Source organism: Panthera leo, chromosome D1, assembly GCF_018350215.1.
Source record: "Panthera leo isolate Ple1 chromosome D1, P.leo_Ple1_pat1.1, whole genome shotgun sequence".
Lineage (NCBI taxonomy): Eukaryota > Metazoa > Chordata > Mammalia > Carnivora > Felidae > Panthera > Panthera leo.
In genome coordinates, this window is record NC_056688.1 from 11,958,906 (window position 1) to 11,978,719 (window position 19,814).

The window sequence follows — 19,814 nt, forward strand, 5'->3', positions numbered from 1 at the left end:
GAGGACTTCCCATAGGGTGTCTAATGTAGTCCTTATGGTAGGATAAATTCATGAATACAGAAACTGAGGCCCAGAGAGGTTAAGTGACTTGCCTAATGCCACACAATGAGTAGGTAAAGACTAGAATTTGAACTCAAGGCGATCTGACGGAGCACCTAGAAGCTTTAGTATCTGGTGTTTGGTATCTAGTGTTTGGAGAGATGGTGGAGGCAGCGGGTGGCCTCCCTATCACAGGAGCAGTGGCAGAATTAAGTGAGCTCCTGGGGGTGGAAGTTGCAAAGACAAGGGACTGTTTTCTCAGTGCAGAGCCCAGACGAGAGCTGCAGTTCTTCTTTCCCAAAGCAGTGAGCTTCCCTGGAGGTCTTATCCCGCTGGGAGACAGGCCCCTGCCCCAGTGCCCTGGGGTTAGAAGGTACACACAGTGTCTTAGGCTAGACTCCTAAGAACCCCGCGTGCTCCCCTACCCGGGCAAAGAGAAGCAGGTGAAGGATCAGGGGCGGGGTCCAAAATGAGGCTGGAGAAGGTTGGCATGTCGGAGCCCATGACAATCTGTGCTGATCTGGAAAAGTGATAGGGCTGGCTGGAGGCTAGAGTGGAGGACGTGGGGTTTAGTGGGGGGATCGTGTGCCCAGCACTGGAGGAATTCTCTCTCCTTTTTTTTTTTTAAGTTCTTATTTAAATTCTAGTTAGTTAACATACAGTGTAAATTTAGCTTCGGGTGTCCAATATACTGACTTAACACTTCCATACATCACCCAGTGCTCATCACAACAAGTGCCCTCCTTAATCCCCATCACCTATATGGCCCTTCCCCCCACCAGCCTCCCTTCTGGTAACCAGCAGTTTTGTTTTCTATAGTTAAGAGTCTATTTCTAGGTTTCTCTCTCTCTCTTTCCCCTTGCTTGTTTGTTTCTTAAATTCCACATATCAATGAAATCATTTGGTATTTGTCTTTCTCTGACTGACTTGTTTTGTTTGGCATAATACTCTCTAGCTCCATCCATGGCACTGCAAATGGCAAGATTTCATTTTTTTTTACGGCTGAATAATATTCCACTGGATATATATACCACCTCTTCTTTATCCATTCGTCAATTGGTGGACACCTGGGCTCTTTCTATAATTTAGCTATAGTAAATAATGCTGCCATAAACATCGAGGTGCATGTATCCCTTTGAATTAGTATTTTTGTATTCTTTGGGTAAATACCTAGTAGCACAATTGCTAGATCGTAGGGTAGTTCTATTTTTAATTTTGGGGGGAACCTCCATACTGTTTTCCACAGTGGCCACATAAGTTTGCATTCCCACCAACCCAGCAAGAGCATGGGGGAATTCTCTTTTAAGGAAGGTAAAGAAGATGTTGGGGAGAGAGTCACCCAAGCATAAATTCAAATCTTGGCTCCACCACTTAATGGCTTCGTGATGCTGGACAAGTCAAATAATTCTCTGAGCCTGAGTTTGTTCATCTGTAAAATAGGGATTATAAGGTCCAATACCCAGCATGAGGACTTGTGAAGTATTTAAGACTTGTCATAGATGCTCAAAAATATGGTCCCTTCCTCTTCCCACACCCTACCAACCACTTCCCACTAAGAGACTCTGGACAATTTCCTTTATAATAATAACAGTAGTAACAAAAGTGACTACAACTCCATTTACTGAGCACTTACTGTGTGACAGACATAACATGAAGCATCCTACTCATATTATCTCATTAACTTCTCCCTAAAACTCTATGCTAGATGCCATCCATCCATGCTGCCAAGCCCTGGAGAGGTTGACTGACTCATCCAAGGCCCCGGAGCTAGAAAATAGCAGAGCTGACATTCGATCTGAGTCTAGGTTATACTGTGGTGACACATGACCCCCAAGTCTCAGTGGCTTACAGCATGTTGTGTGCCCACTGCCGGCCAGTTCTGGTTCTGGACCATGTCCTCCCTCTGAGACCCAGGCCGGTGGAGCAGCGTCCATCTGGGACATTGTTGGTCACCTTGGCAGAAGGAAACCGACAGGGCCTGGAAGACATCTCTGTCTCTTCTGCTCACAATTAACTCATTGTCCCATTGTCCTCCTCATGCACCCACTCAACAGCCATGTTGCCAGAAGGGCAATCTGTCCAAGAACCCAGAAGAGGGGACAGCCAGAATATTTGGAGCGTAACATTAATGACCACCATACCCAGTTTCTAATCCCTACCCTTGATGGGTTCCCACAGTAGAGTGAGCCTCGATTTCCTCATCTGTAAGGAAGGAATAATAATTCTACCTTTCAGGATGGTCATGCTGACTCTGTGACCTGGTACACAAGAAACCCAAGCCTGGAAAGACTGAATCATGGAGATTGCGTGTGGGGTTCAGAAATACTCTCGACTGGTCGGTTTAACCTTTATTTGGTGGAATGGCAAATGGTGCTGCGGAATTCAGAGGTTCCCGTGAGACAAGGGACTTGCTTTGGAAAGTGCTGCTGCTCTCAGAGCTCATGAAACCACCTTCAGGGGAGCCAGAAGGGAAGGAACGTTTCCAGGATGTCGATCAGAGGCAACAGCAAATGTGATTATGTCAGCAAATGTGCAAAAGTGCTGTACGCTTTTGGAGGACTCTTCATTTAGGACTAATTAAATACTTGGAAGCAGGAAGATTGAAAGGGTCCTCTCTGGGAAGCTACTTAGGCCAGCAAGACACTTCAGGGTCTATTTGCAGCATTTGGAGAGCTCCAGAGGAGGGGGAAGTGGGCGGCTCAACTGGGAACAACACTCAGGAGGAGGAACACGAGGCTATCAGGGACACTGCAGCATGCCCCCACCCCCACCCCAACCTTGGTCTCCCAGGATCTGAGGTTTGGGTGATGTGAAAAACAGACCTGGGGTTTATGCTGGTTGTTGTGAAGGGGGTTGGGGGGTGCCTGTAGAATGGTGTGTATCAATTTCCTGTTGCTGCTCTAGAGAATTACCCCAAACTTAATAACTTAAAACAACACAGATTTGTTCTCTTATAGCTCTGCAGGTCAGAAGTCCGAGATCAGTTTCACTGGGTGAAAGTCAAGGTGAAGGCTTCCAGCGGCCACCTGCGCACCTGGGCTCATGGCTCCATCCTCTACCTTCCAATATCATCTCTGGTTTCTGCCTCTGCCTCCACATGGCTTTCTCCTATCCTGTCATCACACCTCCTCTGCCTCCTTCTTAGAAGGACGCTCATGCTTTTACATGTAGGGCCAACCAGGGTGATTCAGGATAATCTCTCCATCTCAAGATCCTTAACACAATCATATCTACAAACTCCCTTTTGCAAACACTCACAGGTTCCAGGAATTAGGACCTGAGTATCTTCAGGGCCATTACCCAGCCTACCACATGACACATCCGAGATGGGTTGGGAAGCAAAAGGGCAACCATGATCCAGCTGCACCCCACAGATCTCCCATGGGGTCTGAGATAGGGGTATCCTCTAGGTCATGGTGGGACCTCTGTGGCAATCCCAGGAGAGCCCATGACACATCTCTCTTCAGCCATGAGGCAGCACATGATACACAGTGCTACTGAGCAGCAAAGACATGTTATATAATCAGTTAATCCATGTATTAACAAACATGTGTTCAACACCTACTGTGTTCCATTGGGGGCGATTCAGACCTAGGGCCCTCCTGGGTTTTCCAACTAGGAGATTCATTCAACAAATACTTATTGAGTCCCAGCTAGGTGTCAGGCACTGTTCTGGGTACTTGGGATATATCAGTAGACAAAACCCCCAAAGCTCCCCGCCCTCAAGGTACTGACATTCTACCAGTGGAGATGGACAATTAGGAATCATCATAAGTCAATCACATAGTATGTTAGGAGGTGATGGGGCTGTGGAACAAAAGACAAAGTGGGGCCAGGTAAGAGGGGTCAGGTGTGCCCAGGTGGGGACAGGGAGGAGAGGGTAGTAAGAAGATTAGTCAGGATAGACCTCATTGAACAGGTGAGGTTTAGGCAAAGACCTGAGGGGGAATTAGCCAAGTGGACATCTGGGAAGAGAGAGCTCCTGGGAGAGCAAAGAGCTAGAGCGAAGGTTCTAAGGTGGAGTGGACAAAGTGATGGGAAGGTCATAGCAGGTGAACACAGGGAACAGGAGCTCAGCGGGCTACCTCTGTGGAGCCAGCCAGGCCAAACCTAAAGAGAAGAGAAGACGGCGTAAAACAAGGTCTCTAAACCCGCTGGTATGGAACTCGGGAAAATCCTCTGAACTGGGAGCTAGCTCTGGGGTTGGGAGTTGCATGGCCTTGCTGAAGTCACTTAGCCTCCCTGAGATTCACTTTCCTCACTTACAGACTGAGAAGCTTGCGTGGATTCTCTCACTCCTCCATTCATTCAGCGGACTCCTTCAAGCACAGAGGAGGAGGCCCCAGGCAGATGGGAGACACTGCAGATCCTAAGGTGAGCCTGCTCTCCCTGTCTAGGTCCTTTCTGCTCTACTCTGTGCTGACAGAAGTGAGGGGCTTGGCCTGTAGATGAGAAAGTATAATGGTGGCAGGCCTTGGTATCAATTTCTGAATGTCCTAAAGAATAGCACTGGGTGGGTGGAAACGTTAGAGAAACACATCTGAGGAGCAAAATAAGAAATATCTCAGCAGAAATGAAATGGTTCTGAAAGGTCTCCTCCTTTGCTTGGAGGTGTGCAAGTAAAAGCTGAGAGCCGTTGGCTGGGGACGCCATAGAGATTTGGGTGCCAGATGGAGGCTGGATTAGATGGTTTCAAAGGCCAAAGGGAGCTCTCTCTGATGTCTCCAACTCTAGAGAATGTTCATACCAAGGCAGGCGTGTCTGCTGGGACGTGTTGAAGACCTTGCTCTAGGCTGATTGCTCTCTCATAAGTGCAAAGTGAGTGAGACAGTGGCCCCTGAAGCAGGAGGGCCATGTGACCTCCTTACCGGGTCCTGCGTCTCCACTGGGTGCCGTGGGAAGAGGCCTCCATAGCATAGACCTCCTGTGGGGTCTCACTGCCTCTCTCTTATTGGGAGTGAAGCTGGGATTTCTGCTATGCCTGTCCTCTCCCCATTGTCTCATCTGTCTATTGGCTCACACAGGACTACAGTCTCTGTCACAGAGTCTTTTCTCTCTCCAGTTAGTGGCAGGTCAGGGAGCCCAAATGTTCTCCACTCTAAGACATACATTACTTTACAAGCCACCCAGTGGCCAGCTAAGACCCCCTGGTTCACTGCCCAAGAAAGTAACAGACCAGAGCTATGACAGCAGTGGGGCCGTGGCAGTCTGCTCCATGTGTCCCCAGAACCAGGGGAGGGAGCCAAGGATCCCAATGCCGGGCCTGGCAGCATCCTTACTACCTCAGTTGACAGCCACACCCCCAAGGAGGTCAGGAGAGCTCCAGAGCACAGGTGAATTTTGCTAAACAGCCTCATTTTCTTCCCTTTCACTACTGCCGTTCATTCGTTTACCCAACAAATATTTATTGAGCATCTATTATGTGATAGGCACTCTCCTAGTTTCAGGGAATTCAACAATCAACAAAACAAATAAAAATCTCTGCCTCTAAAGGACAGTCTCTTCAATAAGTGGTGTTAGAAAAACTTGGGGCGCCGGGGTGGCTCAGTCGGTTAAGCATCCGATTTCTGCTCAGGTCATGATCTTGCGGTTTGTGAGTTCAAGCCCCACATCGGGCTCTGTGCTGATAGCTCAGAGCCTGGAGCCTGCTTCAGATTCTGTGTCTCCCTCTCTCTCTGCTCCTCCCCCTCTCACACTCTGTCTCCCTCTCTTTCTCTCTCAAAAATAAATAAATGAACATTAAAAAGAAGAAGAAGAAAATATAGGGAAGAGCTCTTTGACATTGGTCTTGGCAGTTATTTTTTGGATATAACACCAAAAGCACAATCAACAAAAGCCAAACTAAACAAGCAGAGGTACATTAAACTACAAAGCTTCTGTACAGAAAAGGAAACCATTGACAAAATGAAAGGCAACCAACAAAATGGGAGAAAACACCTGCAAACCATATGTCTGATAAGGTTTTCACGTATAAGATAGATAAGGAACTCATGCAACTCAATAGCAAGAAATAATAATAATCTGATTTAAAAATGGGCAAAACACCTGAATAGACATTTCCCCCAAAAAGATATTCAAATGATCAGCAGATACATGAAAAGGTTTTCAACATCACTAATCATCAGAGAAATGCAAGTCTAAACTACAATGAGGTATCACTCCAGGACTGTTAGAATGGCTATTACCAAAAAGACAAAAAAAAAAAAAAAAAAAAAGAAAGAAAGAAAGATTTGTGAGAGTGTGGATGAAAGGAAACCCTTTCCTGCAAATTGGTGTAATCATTATGGAAAACAGTATGGAGGTTCCTCAAAACATTAAACATAAAACTACCTATGTCCCACTCCTGAGTGTGTATCTAAAGGAAGTGAAATCACTACATGAAGAGATATCTGCACTCCCATGTTGCTTGCGGCATTATGCACAATGACCAAGATTGGAAACAACATAAGTGTCCATCAGTGGATGAATGGATAAAGAAAATATGATCAATACATACACTAAAGTATTTGTTATTCAGCCATTAAAAGAGGAAATCCTGCCATTTTGCAATGTGATGAACTTAGAGGGCATTATGATAAGTGAAATAAGCCAGATGGGGAAAGACAAATACTGTATGGTATCACTATATATAGGATTTAAAAAAAAAAGTCAAATTCATGAAGCAGAGAGTACATTGGATGGTGGCTGCCAGGGGCTGGGAGGGCGGGCGGGGAGTGGGGAGACGTTGATCAAAGGTCCAAACTTTCAGTTATAAGATGACTATGTTCTGGCACGTGTGGGTGGCTCAGTTGATTAAGTGTACGACTTCGTCTCTGGTCATGATCTCTCGGTTCATGAGTTTGGGTCCCAAGTCAGGCTCTGTGCTGATGACTCAGAGCCTGGAGCCTGCTTCAGATTCTGTGTGTGTGTGTCTCTCTCTGCCCCTTCCCTGCTTGCAGTCTGTCTCTGTCTGTCTCTCTGTTTCTCTCAAAAATAAATAAACATTAAAAAATTTTATTAAAAAAATGACAAATAAGTTCTGAGGATCTTGCACAGAGCATGGTGATTACAGATAACCATACTGTATTGTATACCTGAAGTTTGCTAAGAGAGTGGGTCTTAAGCATTTTCACACAAAGAAAAAGGTAACTATGTGAGGGGTTGGATATGTTCATTAACTTGATCGTGGTAATCATTTCACAATGCATATGTATATCCAATCAGCACTCTGTACACTTTAAATGTACACAATTTTATTTCTCAATTATACCTCAGTAAAGCTGAGAGAGGAAAAATCCCCTCCCTTGTGGAGCTCACATTCTAGCAGGGGAAACAGATAATAAACAAGATAAATAAACTGAGCATGCAGCATGTGAGAAGTGTGCGGAAGGAATATAGGGAGCAAGGGGGGTGTATGTGAGACAAGGTGGTCAGAGAAGGTCTCGCCGGGAAGGTGACGTGGGAGGCAGGTGAGGGCAGCCAGGCTCACACACAAGCTATTGCTCTCTGATTCTCCCCTCCCCTCTTCCCAGGCTGGTGGCAAGCTGCTGGGAACCCACCCCTTTCAGTTTCTATTGCTGTATTTAACTCTTTTAGGGTGTTCACAAGCCATTACCTCTTTTATTTATTAATTCTATTGATCCCTTTTGTTGTAATGGGAAGGAAACTAATAGCTTCTGAGCCTATGCTGTGTCCTGGGCCCTGGGCTGCATGCTGAGCTGTGCGGCCCTCAGCCCGTTGAATCCTCATGACCCCTGGGGGGCACGCGTGCTTATGCCCACTCTAGACATGAGAAAACTGAGGTGACCTGCTTTAGGTGTCTGGGCCAGGGTTGAAGGACTAGTAAGCTGAGCAACTGAGATTTGAGGTCAAGTCTGACTCCAGAGTCTGTGCTTTTTTCATAACACATGAATTGCGATTTTCATAATTGTTGGGAGAGGCAGGGAGGGAGCGGGTCTCAGATTATCTGGGAAGGCGTGTGCTTAATTTGAACCATATGATGCTGGCATCGCCTTCCCCATTCCAGAGTAATAATTACTGAACTATACTATTCTCAAAAAGAGTCCTTGAATTTGGTAGGCAGAGCAACTATTCCTTTATTCTCATTTGATAGGTGATAAGACCTAGGCACAGACGATTTAGTTGGTTCGCCCACAGCCACACTTGGAGTATTTGATGGAAGCAAGGCTAGAGTCGCCTGGTATTCCATTCTTCCTCTTGCTTCCTTTTAAATACCCATCTAGTTTCTTTTCAGTGAGATGGTACATGTACACGGGACAAAACTTAAAGGCGTAACAGGGTAGATAAAGAAAATGTCTCCCTCCCCACCCTGTCCCTGGATCTGCATCTCACCGCCCCTGAGGCAACAACCATACAGCCTGCTGTTCCTTCCTCTCCGTTCCTTCCCCCAGTGGAAACGGCAGAGGAGAGAATCAGATCTTCTCTTGGCTTAGGGTTTTAAACCAGGCTCGGCCACCTGTTTGCTGAGTGACCTTGGGCAAGTTGCTACATGTCTCAGAGCAGGAGTTCTCCAGCTATAAAATGGGGACAAGGTCCCTACCTCAGAGAGCTCTCCTGAGTATCGAAGTGAAAGGGGAGCATGCAGGAAAGTGCATTGTAAACCATGCAGAGCCTCACGAAGGTTGCTAAATATTTTTATTCTCTGCCTCTGGAAGAGCCCAGAAATGACCACCAGGTTCTCACCCTCTCAGAGACAATGGAGAGGATGAATAGGAGATGGAACTCATTTCCACAGGATGAAAGGAAATGATTCCAATTGTACCAAGTGCAATTAAAATTTAATAGTACAGGAAACTTTGCTTTGGAATCCCAAAGGGGCTTCTGAGTTTTCCTTCTTTGAAAAGTTTTTGGAAAATACTAATAACAATATATTAAGACACTAATCTTCCAAGAGGCAAGGGAATGGATAAAAAGGCCTCTCTAGTCCCTTCCTTTCTAGAAATTAGAATTCAAGTAGAAGAGAAATTTAAACCAAACCTTCTGTCCCTGGCCCAGCTCTGGGGTGACCAGATGGGCTAATGACACATTGCCAGCCACACTCATGCCTGGCCTTTGCTACCAGCTTGTTGACTCTAGGTGCACTTTCCAGGTTGACCTTCTACTCTGGAGACCACCCTGGAGTTGGTTCTGTTGTTTGTGGCCAACAAACAGAATTTGATGGATATGTGGGGATTGGGGTAGAAGGGGAGCTTCATCTTATAGGAAGGAGACATTCTCCAGAAGCTGGAGCATCCTGGTCTTGGCTACTTGTAAGGACCCAGAGCAATATGGCCACCCTCCTGTGCCAGGAAGGAGGGGAGGGGAAAAGAAGGGTGGGCCTGCCTCTCTGCTGCACATGGCCTGCATGAAGGATTGCCACCACCCTTATGAAAACAAGTCCCCGGATCTCCAGAGTTTCGCTGCAGGAAGATCTCTAGGAAGGTGGGGCAGTGGGGCCCCTAGGGTTTCACTTTGCTTGGGTGCTTCTCTCTCTCAGACAGTTGCTGCTGCCACCTCACTGGCCAATCAGGAACAAAGTCCTCCTCCTCCTCCACCCCTTAGTGTGGCAGATGAAGGTTGGGGATTCCCACATGAACACCTATTAAGGGAAGAGAAAGGACAAGGAGGCAAAGGAGTATTCGCCGACCGAAATACTCGGTCTTGTAGGGCACAGGGTGCTGGGTCATCCCAGGCCTGTCGAATACCTCCCTGCAGCCCCACAATGCTCTAGAGAGTCCCAAAGGAGAAGCATGACTTCATGAGGCCCCTTTCTTGGGGCTTCTTCACCTCTACTTCTTGCCTGTCTGCATGTGGACGGTGGTGCCTTAAAACGAACTCAACCATCTTGACCTTTGAGGTCAATATCGACAGAAAAAGCCCCACTGTGCCACCTGCTTCAGGATTTCCATCCCTTCTGCTTGGAGGACTAGAAAAGACTTCCTCTCCAGGTGACAGATGACAAGGAAGCCCCACCCCATGCACCCAGACTCAATAGAATAATATTATAGTCCAGAGATTCTAGCATCACTTCCATCCCATGACGAGGGGTTGCAGAAGGTCACTGGTCCCAAGTTTACTGTGAAGCCCCATACCTAGCGTTTGCAGAAACTGGCTATATTGGGGCCAGGATGGGAAAGAGCAGTATTTCTGAATCCAGTCTGTATTGGGGAAAACAATAAATGCAATGGTCCCTAAAGTTATCATATATTCTTATGACTATTCTTTAATAAAAATATCTTTAATTTGCAGGCTTATGTAGGGCCAACCCAATGAGCCTGCCCTTTCAATAAGAGCAGTCAAGGCAGGAATGGGGGACTCCCATCCATACTAGGGATCGGAGCCAGAGTCCAGTCAGCCTGGGCCTCAATCCTACAGAATGCTCTGGACTCATTGTAATCAGGAGGTTATGAGCCCAGGCTTTCAAGTTTGTAGGACCTAACACCACACCCTCCATTTATCAGCCCTGGAATTCTGCACGGGCTGCTTGACTACTCTGTGCCTTCCTTTTTATTTTATTTTATTTTATTTTATTTTATTTTATTTTATTTTATTTTATTATTTTTTTAATTTTATTTTTAATTTTTTAAAATTTACATCCAAATTAGTTAGCATATAGTGGAACAATGATTTCAGGAGTAGATTCCTTAGTGCCCCTTACCCATTTAGCCCATCCCCCCTCCCACAACCTCTCCAGTAACCCTCAGTTTGTTCTCCATATTTATAAGTCTCTTCTGTTTTATCCTCCTCCCTGGTTTTATATTATTTTTGTTACCCTTCCCTTATGTTCATCTGTTTTGTCTCTTAAAGTCCTCATATGAGTGAAGTCATATGATTTTTGTCTTTCTCTAATTTCACTTAGCATAATACCCTCCAGTGCCATCCACGTAGTTGCAAATGGCAAGATTTCATTCTTTGTGATTGCTGAGTAATACTCCATTGTATATATATATGCCACATCTTCTTTATCCATTCATCCATCGATGGACATTTGGACTCTGTCCATACTTTGGCTATTGTGGATAGTACTGCTATAAACATTGGGGTGCACATGTCCCTTCGAAACAGCATACCCGTATCTCTTGGATAAATGCCTAGTAGTGCAATTGCTGTGTCCTAGGGTTGTTCTATTTTTAGTTTTTTGAGGAACCTCCATCCCGTTTTCCAGAGTGGCTGCACCAGCTTGCATTCCCACCAGCAGTGTAAAAGAGATCCTCTTTCTCTGCATCCTCACCAACATCTGTTGTTGCCTGAGTTGTTAATGGTGCTATTCTGACAGGTGTAAGGTGGTATCTCATTGTGGTTTTGATTTGTATTTCCCTGATGATGAGTGATGTTGAGCATTTTTCATGTGTCGGTTGGCCATCTGGTTGTCTTCTTTGGAGAAGTGTCTATTCATGTCTTTTGCCCATTTCTTCACTGGATGATTTGTTTTTTGGGTGTGGAGTTTGATAAGTTCTTTATAGATTTTAGATACTAACCCTTTATCTGATATGTCCTTTGCAAATATCTTCTCCCATTCTGTCGGTTGCCTTTTAGTTTTGTTGATTGTTTCCTTTGCTGTGCAGAAGCATTTTATTTTGATGAGGTCCCAGTAGTTCATTTTTGCTTTTGTTTCCCTTGCCTCTGGAGACGTGTTGAGTAAGAAGTTGCTGCGGCCAAGATCAAAGAGGTTTTTGCCTGTTTTCTCCTTGAGGATTTTGATGGCTTCCTGTCTTACATTTAGGTCTTTCGTCCATATTGAGTTTATTTTTGTGTATGGTGTAAGTAAGTGGCATTCTTCTGCATGTCGCTGTCCAGTTTTCCCAGCACCACTTGCTGCAGAGACTGTCTTTGTTCCACTGGATATTCTTTCCTGCTTTGTCAAAGATTAGTTGGCCATACATTTGTGGGTCCATTTCTGGGTTCTCTATTCTGTTCCATTGATTAAGTGTCTGTTCTTGTGCCATCTCTGCCTTCCTTTTCTCATCTGCAGTATGGGAATAATCATATCTTCTTCATAGGAAATAGAAGTTAAATATGATAAAGAGCTTAGCACAGTGCCTGGCACACAGTGTGCTTGCTAAATGGCAGGTACTGTTGTGAAGTGGTGCAGAAGCAGGCCATTCCAAGGAGCAGGGCCTTGACAGAGAAAAGGTCAAGATGGGACATGATGGGGGCATCAAGGAAAGAAAAGGCCAGGAGGGAAGAGACTGCTCCTCTTCTCTCCTCTCCATAAAGGCCACTGCTGCCGCTGTGGGCAGGGAAACTAGGAAGTCTGAGTCAGGCCTCTTCCCATCTCCCTGGCTTCCATCTTCCCCATGGGGAGATGACCTAAATCTTTCAACCTCCATGACAGGATGTGTCAGGTGCCTGGAACTGGTGGAAGAAGGGCTCCCCTGTCTGCCCCTGTGCCCTTCCCAGAGCTGAGGGGTAGAGCCCGCAGGGATTCCGTGAGCAAGTGCCGAGCATGGGTAGCATGCAGCCAGTAGGGCCCGTGGACCCCTCTCCTCAAGGTGCCGTGGGAGAGTGGAGCTGCATCCCCCACTCGGAACCCTTCCCCAGCAGGTGGGCGCCTGGTGGGGCCAGATGCTATGACAGATTGCAGAAGTTTTTCTAAGTTTATAGGTTTTAAAAGGTCAGGCTCTTTGGTGGTAAAATTTTCAGAGACCAGTAAAATTTACTGGAGGAGACAGGAGACACGACTGAAAGTAAAAGGCTGCAGCCAGGAGTCTAAGGGATCTCAGCTCCATCCCCTAACGGGCTGTGGGAACAGAGGCAAGGCACAGAGGCTCTCTGGGCTCTGTGTTTTAACCTGGAAAATGGGAGCAAGCACCGTGGTAAGGGGCAGGAGGGTGTGCGCCCCCATGAGCCTGGGCTCTTCACCGCCTGATTACACCGAGTCCCAGAGCCCTCTGTAGGATTTAAACCCAGGTTGATTGATTGAATTCTGGAAAGTGCCAAGCACAGGCGTGACTACAGTCCTCCTGGGCACGGTGTTGGGAGCAGCTGGACACAAAGCCAAGGCACAGGCCTACAGGTCCTGCATCCTCAGGGCTTTTCATTACCCACCCTGGGCCGCTGCCGTCTGCGTGTCTGCCTCTGCGCCCCCGGAGGAGCCCGGCCGTCTGCAGGCAGAGCTCCGGAATCAAATTAGCTAGGCCTCTGCTACTTCCCTCGTCCCCGCCGGCCACGGCGAGTTCATCAAGGCCGCTCACTAATTTTTATCTTGTTTAAAAGGGACAAAAGTGACTCCACAGTTTCATCGGAGGCAATTTACACCCCGCCACTGGCCACAGCTCCAACTACCCCCTGTCTGCTGTGCCATCAAATCCATTAATAGGAAATTTCTTTGGGGGAAACTTGACTGATGCTCCATCAGAGAGGCACAGAGGCAATACATCTCCATTCGAGGCCGTGGCCTGCCCGGCTCGCTATAATCCTATTACCTAAGAAGCTAATTCCCTAATGCACACACTGTACCAAGACATTCTCTTCCCTCCCCAGCACAGTTGGGCAGTCCCAGAGGATTCCAGGAGCTCAGAGCAGAAGTGAAGGCTTGGGGCTCAGAGGACAGGGTCTCCAGGCTTTTTGGTTGCTCCCTGCCCGGGGCTTGGCATGTGGCCTTGGCTGGCCCTCCATTCCACAGCACTGGAGGGTCAGTCACATTCAAGCCACCCCAACTCCACGGCTCTGCCTCTCCTGAAGCCTTCTTTTCTTTTCCTCCCTCTATTTCCCTTTTTTTTTCCTCCTTGCCTTTTACTGCTAGCTTCCTTTTCTTTTCCATTTCCTGCCAATGTTTTCTTTTCTCATCTTCCTTTTCCTCTTCCTTTTACTTTTGCCTTCTCTCCCTTCTTCTCCAGATCCCTCTTTTCCTGTAGTTTTACCTTCTGTTTCTTTGCACCATCTTCTTGCCCCCCTCTCCCCCACTGCTTGGGCACCATGCCCGCACAAGTTCAGTGCCCAGTGCTTCTTCCTGCTGTCTGTCTCCAGGTGGCTTGGCTCTGTGGAAGGAATGGGCTCCAGGCCACACTGGTCGTGGCTTGGGGCAACAGGTGAGGGAGTGCCTTGTGGGTATGCGCAGGGAGCCCCAGGGAGGACAAAATGGGGCATTCGGAGGCAGTGGTTCGGACATGGAGGGGAGCGGCTAAGTGTTGTTTGTTCTTTAATGATGCAGCAACTGTAATGGAAACCCCAGTGGGTTACTGCTAAGCACCAAACCTGGTAACGGCCATACGAAGGTGCCCCGTCAGTGAATGGTATAATGCTTGTTGTAGATTTTATAACGCACATAAACAAGATGAAACATCCTTCTAGAAATTTACAGCAGATTTCTCAGTGACAATGAGAAATGAGCGTGAGCCTAAGAATCTTTGTGTATCACTCCAGATGCTGGGCTTGAAGATGGATTTAGGAATCCACAAATGCCCTTCCTGAGTTTGAGCCCCTTCAAGACCTCAGCCTGGACGCCTGGGGACAGCCTGGTTCTTCTTGCCTTGTCCTGCTGTCAAGCCTGGATGTACTCATTCTGGAGTGGAGGTGCCTAGTTTCTTCTATTGTACCGCGTGTCCTCATCTCCATTCCTCCAAAAGGAATTCCTGGAGATGATTTTCCGTGTTTTATCTGGATTGTGCAGTGAGGAAGCACATGACTTCACAGAAGGGTAGCCCAATCTCCTTGAGCTGGACCAAGCACTCCAGGACCAAACTCTGGCTAATAGCCATCCAAAGGGACTCCATCAATGAGTGTTAAATGCTGATGCAGATTTCATCATGCACACGAATAAGGGGGGAAATCCAGACAAAACCAAAAAGGACTCGGCCCTGACCAAGGTGATTTTTTTTTTAACCATGACAACTGAGAAAATTCTTCTTTCCCACAGTGTTCCCAGCCTATGCCACACTTAAATCCAACTGGAAATGGAATTGAAAGGAATAAATATATTTGTGGTTGAAGCTTGCCATGATTTGATACAGGTGTATCTTGCTTTTCACACACTCGAGGCAAAGAAGTCTGCTTCTACCCAAATGGTAAAGTGGGAGTGAGATTCACTCAAACAGAAATTCCAAGCCACACTCTTCTCTGACAGTTTTTTTGGCACACAGCTGGGTGTCTGAGGGATAGATCCTTTCCTATTCGACTGACAAAGGAAAAAGAAACCCTTGTTTCAAGAAAACGTTTAAAAGCAAAGTGTTGATGGGGCACCTGCGTGGCTCAGTTGGTTGAGCATCTGACATCAGCTCACGTCATGATCTCATGGTTTGTGAGTTCAAGCCCCACATCAGCCTCACTGCTGTCGGCACAGAGCCTGCTTCAGATCTTCTGTCCCCCTCTCCCTCTGCCCCTCCCCTGCTCAGCCTCTCTCTCTCAAAAATAAATAAACATTAAAAACGTTCTTAAAAGGAAAGTGTTGACAATGTTCATGAAATGGTATTAATAAGCAAAGGACAGGATGGGATGCAAATTATATGTACAGTGTATTTACTTCATCGTACACATTATAACAGAAAATTATAGAGGAATATATATCAAAATATTAACAGTGGATGTTTCTGGGTAGTGAGTAAGCCCATGGATGATTTTAATGTTTCTTCATATTTTTCTATAATAAGCATGTATTATTGCATTCTTTTTTAATTAAAAAACTTTTTTAATGTTTATTTATTTGTGAGAGAGAGAGAGAGACAGAGAGACAGAGCACAAGTGGGGAAGGGATAGAGAGAGAGGGAGACACAGAATCTGAAGCAAGATCCAAGCTCTGAGCTGTCAGCACAGAGCCTGATGCGGGGCTTGAACCCACAAACCGTAACATCATGACCTGAGCTGAAGTCAGATGTTTTACTGATTGAGCCACCCAGGCACCCTTATTATATTTTCATAATACATGCTATGGGGGTGCCTGGGTGGCTCAGTCAGTTTAGCGTCCAACTCTTGATTTCGGCTCAGGTCACGATCTCATGGTTCGTGGGTTTGAGCCCTACATCAGACTATGTGCTGTCAGTGCTTGGAGCCCGCTTGGGATTCTCTCTTCCTCTTTCTCTGCCCCTGCTCCCCTTGTGCTCTCTCTCTCTCAAAAATAAATAAACTTAATAATAATAATAATACATATTATGTATATGAAACAATATATAAATATATTTGCTTAGTATAAATTACATATACAGGTTACTACTTAAATATTTAAATTTAAATATTTTGATGAGGACAAAAGGACAGAGGTAACCCCATGTGGTAACCCCAGGTCCCCTTCCTCTGTGTGCAGAGATGCCCGGCCCCTGCTTAGGAAGGGGAGTGAACGAATGCCCCCCCCGCTCCCGCCGCACCTCCCCCTGCCCCAGCCCCATGCTACCCAAGCGCACTAGCCATGGGACATAAATGAAGGTAGCAGCCCAGGGCCACTCCCAGCAGACAGGCTGCACCCTTGCTCCAGGAGCCCCTGCAGCGGCCCCCAACCCCACAGCCCCCCACCCCAAGTTACTCCTTGGAGCATTTGGCCGGGCCACCTGGCTGAAGGGGCGGACTAAGTCCTGCCCCATGACATCAGCTGGGCGGCCTCCCCTCTCACTGGCTCCCTCTCCTTCCTTCCCGCCCTGAAACCTGATCCGGCTGAGGGACTGATTGCAGGAACTTGGCGACTGTCCAGCGCTGGTGGCCCCTCAGCAGTGGGAGGCTGCAGCCTCAGAGGTGTGGAAGGCGGCCCTGAGGAGGCAGGCCGGCTGGGACATGAAGCCGGCAGAGTGTGGGCAGCCTGCTTCTCAGCACGTCTTACCCTGAGGCCACTCCAAGGCAGCTCACGCCCGGGGAAAGTCACCATGCTGTCGTGGGTGCCACGGGTCCTGCTGGCCTTGCTTCTGCCCACACTCCTGGCACATGGACAAGGTAAGGGGATGGTGGGAAAAGATACGGGACATGGCTGGCCACCTGCAGAGGTCGGGTAGGGGATGTTTGATTCCCCCAGGGGTTGAGGGAGGGAGGTTTTCAGAGTGGGTGCTGCTTTGGGAAAGTCAGGGATCTTGCCACATCCGAGCACAAGAATTTGAAGGCATTATGGTCCAGCTCAAAAGCAGGGGTGGTGGAGTGCCAGGTGAGGGCAGGGCTTGCCGAGAGGGGCTCCTGTCTTCTTTGCCCTGCTCCCAAACTCACGGAACTGTAGCTGCAAGGGACCTTGGACTTCATTTGGTCTACTCCTTCTTGTTATAAATGGGAATGCTGTGTCCAGAGAGGGGGAATAATTCACTCAAGGTCACACAGCACATTAGCAACAGAGTGGCGACCAGAACCAACCTCAGCTTCCCTGGTCTTGTTGCATGGGCTCCCTGGGCCTCCTTTCCTCAAGTTCCCTTCCAGAGCTAAACTCTAATAACCCCAAACTTCTCTGCATTCCCCTACCCTTTCCTCCTGCTTTCCTGGGATATGAGGTGTTTGGGTCACAAAAGGATTTGTTTCCTTTTGCCACAAACAATATTTATTTCCTGTTTTGGAAGGTTTTCTCCCCATGCAGAGCTAGGTTGGGAGAGCTGGGGCACAATTAGGATGCCGTCCCGGGGCTGAACAGAGAGGAAGAACTGACATGCATGTGCGTGCTGGCTTTCCTCCCTTGAGCTGTCCCTGTGGAAGCTCGGCAGGACCAACAGACCCAGGCTTCATGTTAAGGCTGTGGCTCGGAGCTTTCTTGGCTGAGGAGAATTACTGTCCAGTCTGGCTCCCTGCACACCGGTCCATTTCCCAACAATAGACTCAGGGCTATTGCTTCCATAGTGAAGACAGAGAGATTTGGATTTGAATCTCATTTCCCCCACTTGCGGGGCACAGTCTCCACCTTTCTGAGCCTTGGGGACTCTTATCTGGAAACTGTGCCGTCATGACAGCCACCCCCATGGGCTGCTCGAAGATTGAAATGAAGAATGTGTTAACTGTTATTATTCCACAGGAGGCACTCAGTAAGTGGTCTCTTGTCCTCCCCCTCTCTCTGCTCTTCTCTGTCCTTTGGAGGGAAGCTGAAAGTTTATCAGGGAAGGTGAGTGGGGAGCAGGAAGGGGGATCTGTAGCAGAAATTTGCCCACATTATATAGACAAGATGCGAGAAGAGGCAGCCTTGTTTGGAGAAAGTCAGGCCCACTGGCACCTGGTCTGTGGAAGACCCCAGAGGCACCCTGCTAGTCCCCTAACAGCTTTGCCCCCTGTGCCCTGGTCCTCTAGGGTTCTCGAATTCCCTACCCTATGACTTTCACCTTCTTTTTCTTGGCATCTTTCAGAAAGTGCTTCCGCTATTTCCCAGAGGGGTAACAGGTGCACGTGAAACCCCCGTAGAATGGAGTGAGGACCTCAGAGTTAGGTTTTCTCATCGCCATTTTGTCCTTATAGGTCTCCTGCTCTGGGAACAATTCAGTTTCTCCTCACTTCCTGTAACCTCACGTCTAACCCTCTTCCCAACCCACCAAATCTACCCATAAATCAACCCTCTGGAGGAGACCCGCCTCCAGGAGTTTGTGCGTGCATGACTCAGAGGGGAGGATTTTGCAGGAAGGAATGGCAGCTTTCACGGGATGCCTCCTTTCTTTCTTTGTTAATAGGAGGCTGGGGTCAAGGAGCCGACGAGGATCTGGCCAGACGCTGAGGTCTGACCTTGACTGAGGCAAACCTTCATGCAGACCTTTGGGCTTAGAGATGGTGTACTTGGGGCCACCTTTCCTTGCAGCCCCCTCTCCTTCCAGTACCCATCCCGAGGGCCACTCCTCCTTAGCTCCCCAGCTCCCCTCCTCTGTCTCCTGTAGACCACCTCCTCTGGGCAGGTACCTGCTCAACCTTTCTCAGCCGCTGGCCCACTTAGACCTCACCTGTCTTAATTCACCTACGTTTACAGCCCAGCTCCCCTGTCTCATGGAAATGAGTGTGTAGGTTACCCTTAGGAGACAATACCTTCAGATTTGGGCAGGAATCTCTGTGGACAAAACATTCCAGTGACGGGACTTTCAGCCTGTGGAAGTATCTGGGACTCTGGGGTGAAAATAGTGGAGGCATTTTCCTTTCAATAGCCTTCAAACCAGGCCAAAAGATGGGGGAAGCCTCAGGCTCTGATGCCCACTTTGCCCTGTTCTTCCTAGCCAGGCGCAGGGAGCACCCCCAGGCTCAGAACACCTCTAGGCCCGCTCTGCTGAGGCTGTCAGATTACCTCCTGGCCAACTACCAGAAGGGCGTGCGGCCTGTGCGGGACTGGAGGAAGCCAACCACCGTGTCCATCGATGTCATTGTCTATGCCATCCTCAGCGTGGTGAGCACTAGGCCCCAATCTGCCCCACTCAGAGGTGGGCCTTTTGGGGTGGAAGACCATGTAAGGCCGGGTCACTCCCTGGGCAGCACAGGGGACATTCAAGTACCCAGAGTACCTGTGATCTGGCACAGACCCGTGCCAGGCTGGACAACAGCACCGACCGTCTACAGAGCTGCCCAAACCAGAAAACCAGGGTCACTTCTGTGGCTGCCTCTCTCAACCCCTATTCCTAGAGGGCCACTTACCACATGTGGTTCTTCATGCATTGTATCATGGTAACCATGTCCCCACATAAGCTGTCCTGTTCATCTGTCCTATTCATTTCTAGGCCCTTGGTGTCTGACACGGGCCCCTGATACATGACAGGTGTTGCTAAATGATTGTTGAACAATGAATCCTAAACCAATTAATAAATCAATTCCTTCATCAATGACTGTAGTAGGGCGGGGTGCACTGCCTGGTGAGGAGGTCAGACGTTGTGCAGAGATAAACAAGAGAGCAGTTGCAGAGATGGAGAGCACCAGAGCAAGCAGGACCTGACCTCACAGTC

General features: G+C 47.9%; 1 protein-coding gene across 1 annotated transcript in view; it reads left to right on the forward strand.

The window, feature by feature from the left end:
* The first annotated feature begins 2,024 nt into the window (after positions 1 to 2,024).
* Positions 2,025 to 19,814, forward strand: part of HTR3A (5-hydroxytryptamine receptor 3A) — a 28,606-nt gene continuing 10,816 nt past the window's right edge. Inside the window, exons 1-4 of the mRNA XM_042906290.1 lie at positions 2,025 to 3,044; positions 4,308 to 4,413; positions 16,618 to 16,872; positions 19,098 to 19,264. Coding sequence (XP_042762224.1) covers positions 16,806 to 16,872; positions 19,098 to 19,264 — 234 coding nt within the window. The 5' untranslated portion in view covers positions 2,025 to 3,044; positions 4,308 to 4,413; positions 16,618 to 16,805. The remainder of the gene's footprint in view (positions 3,045 to 4,307; positions 4,414 to 16,617; positions 16,873 to 19,097; positions 19,265 to 19,814) is intronic.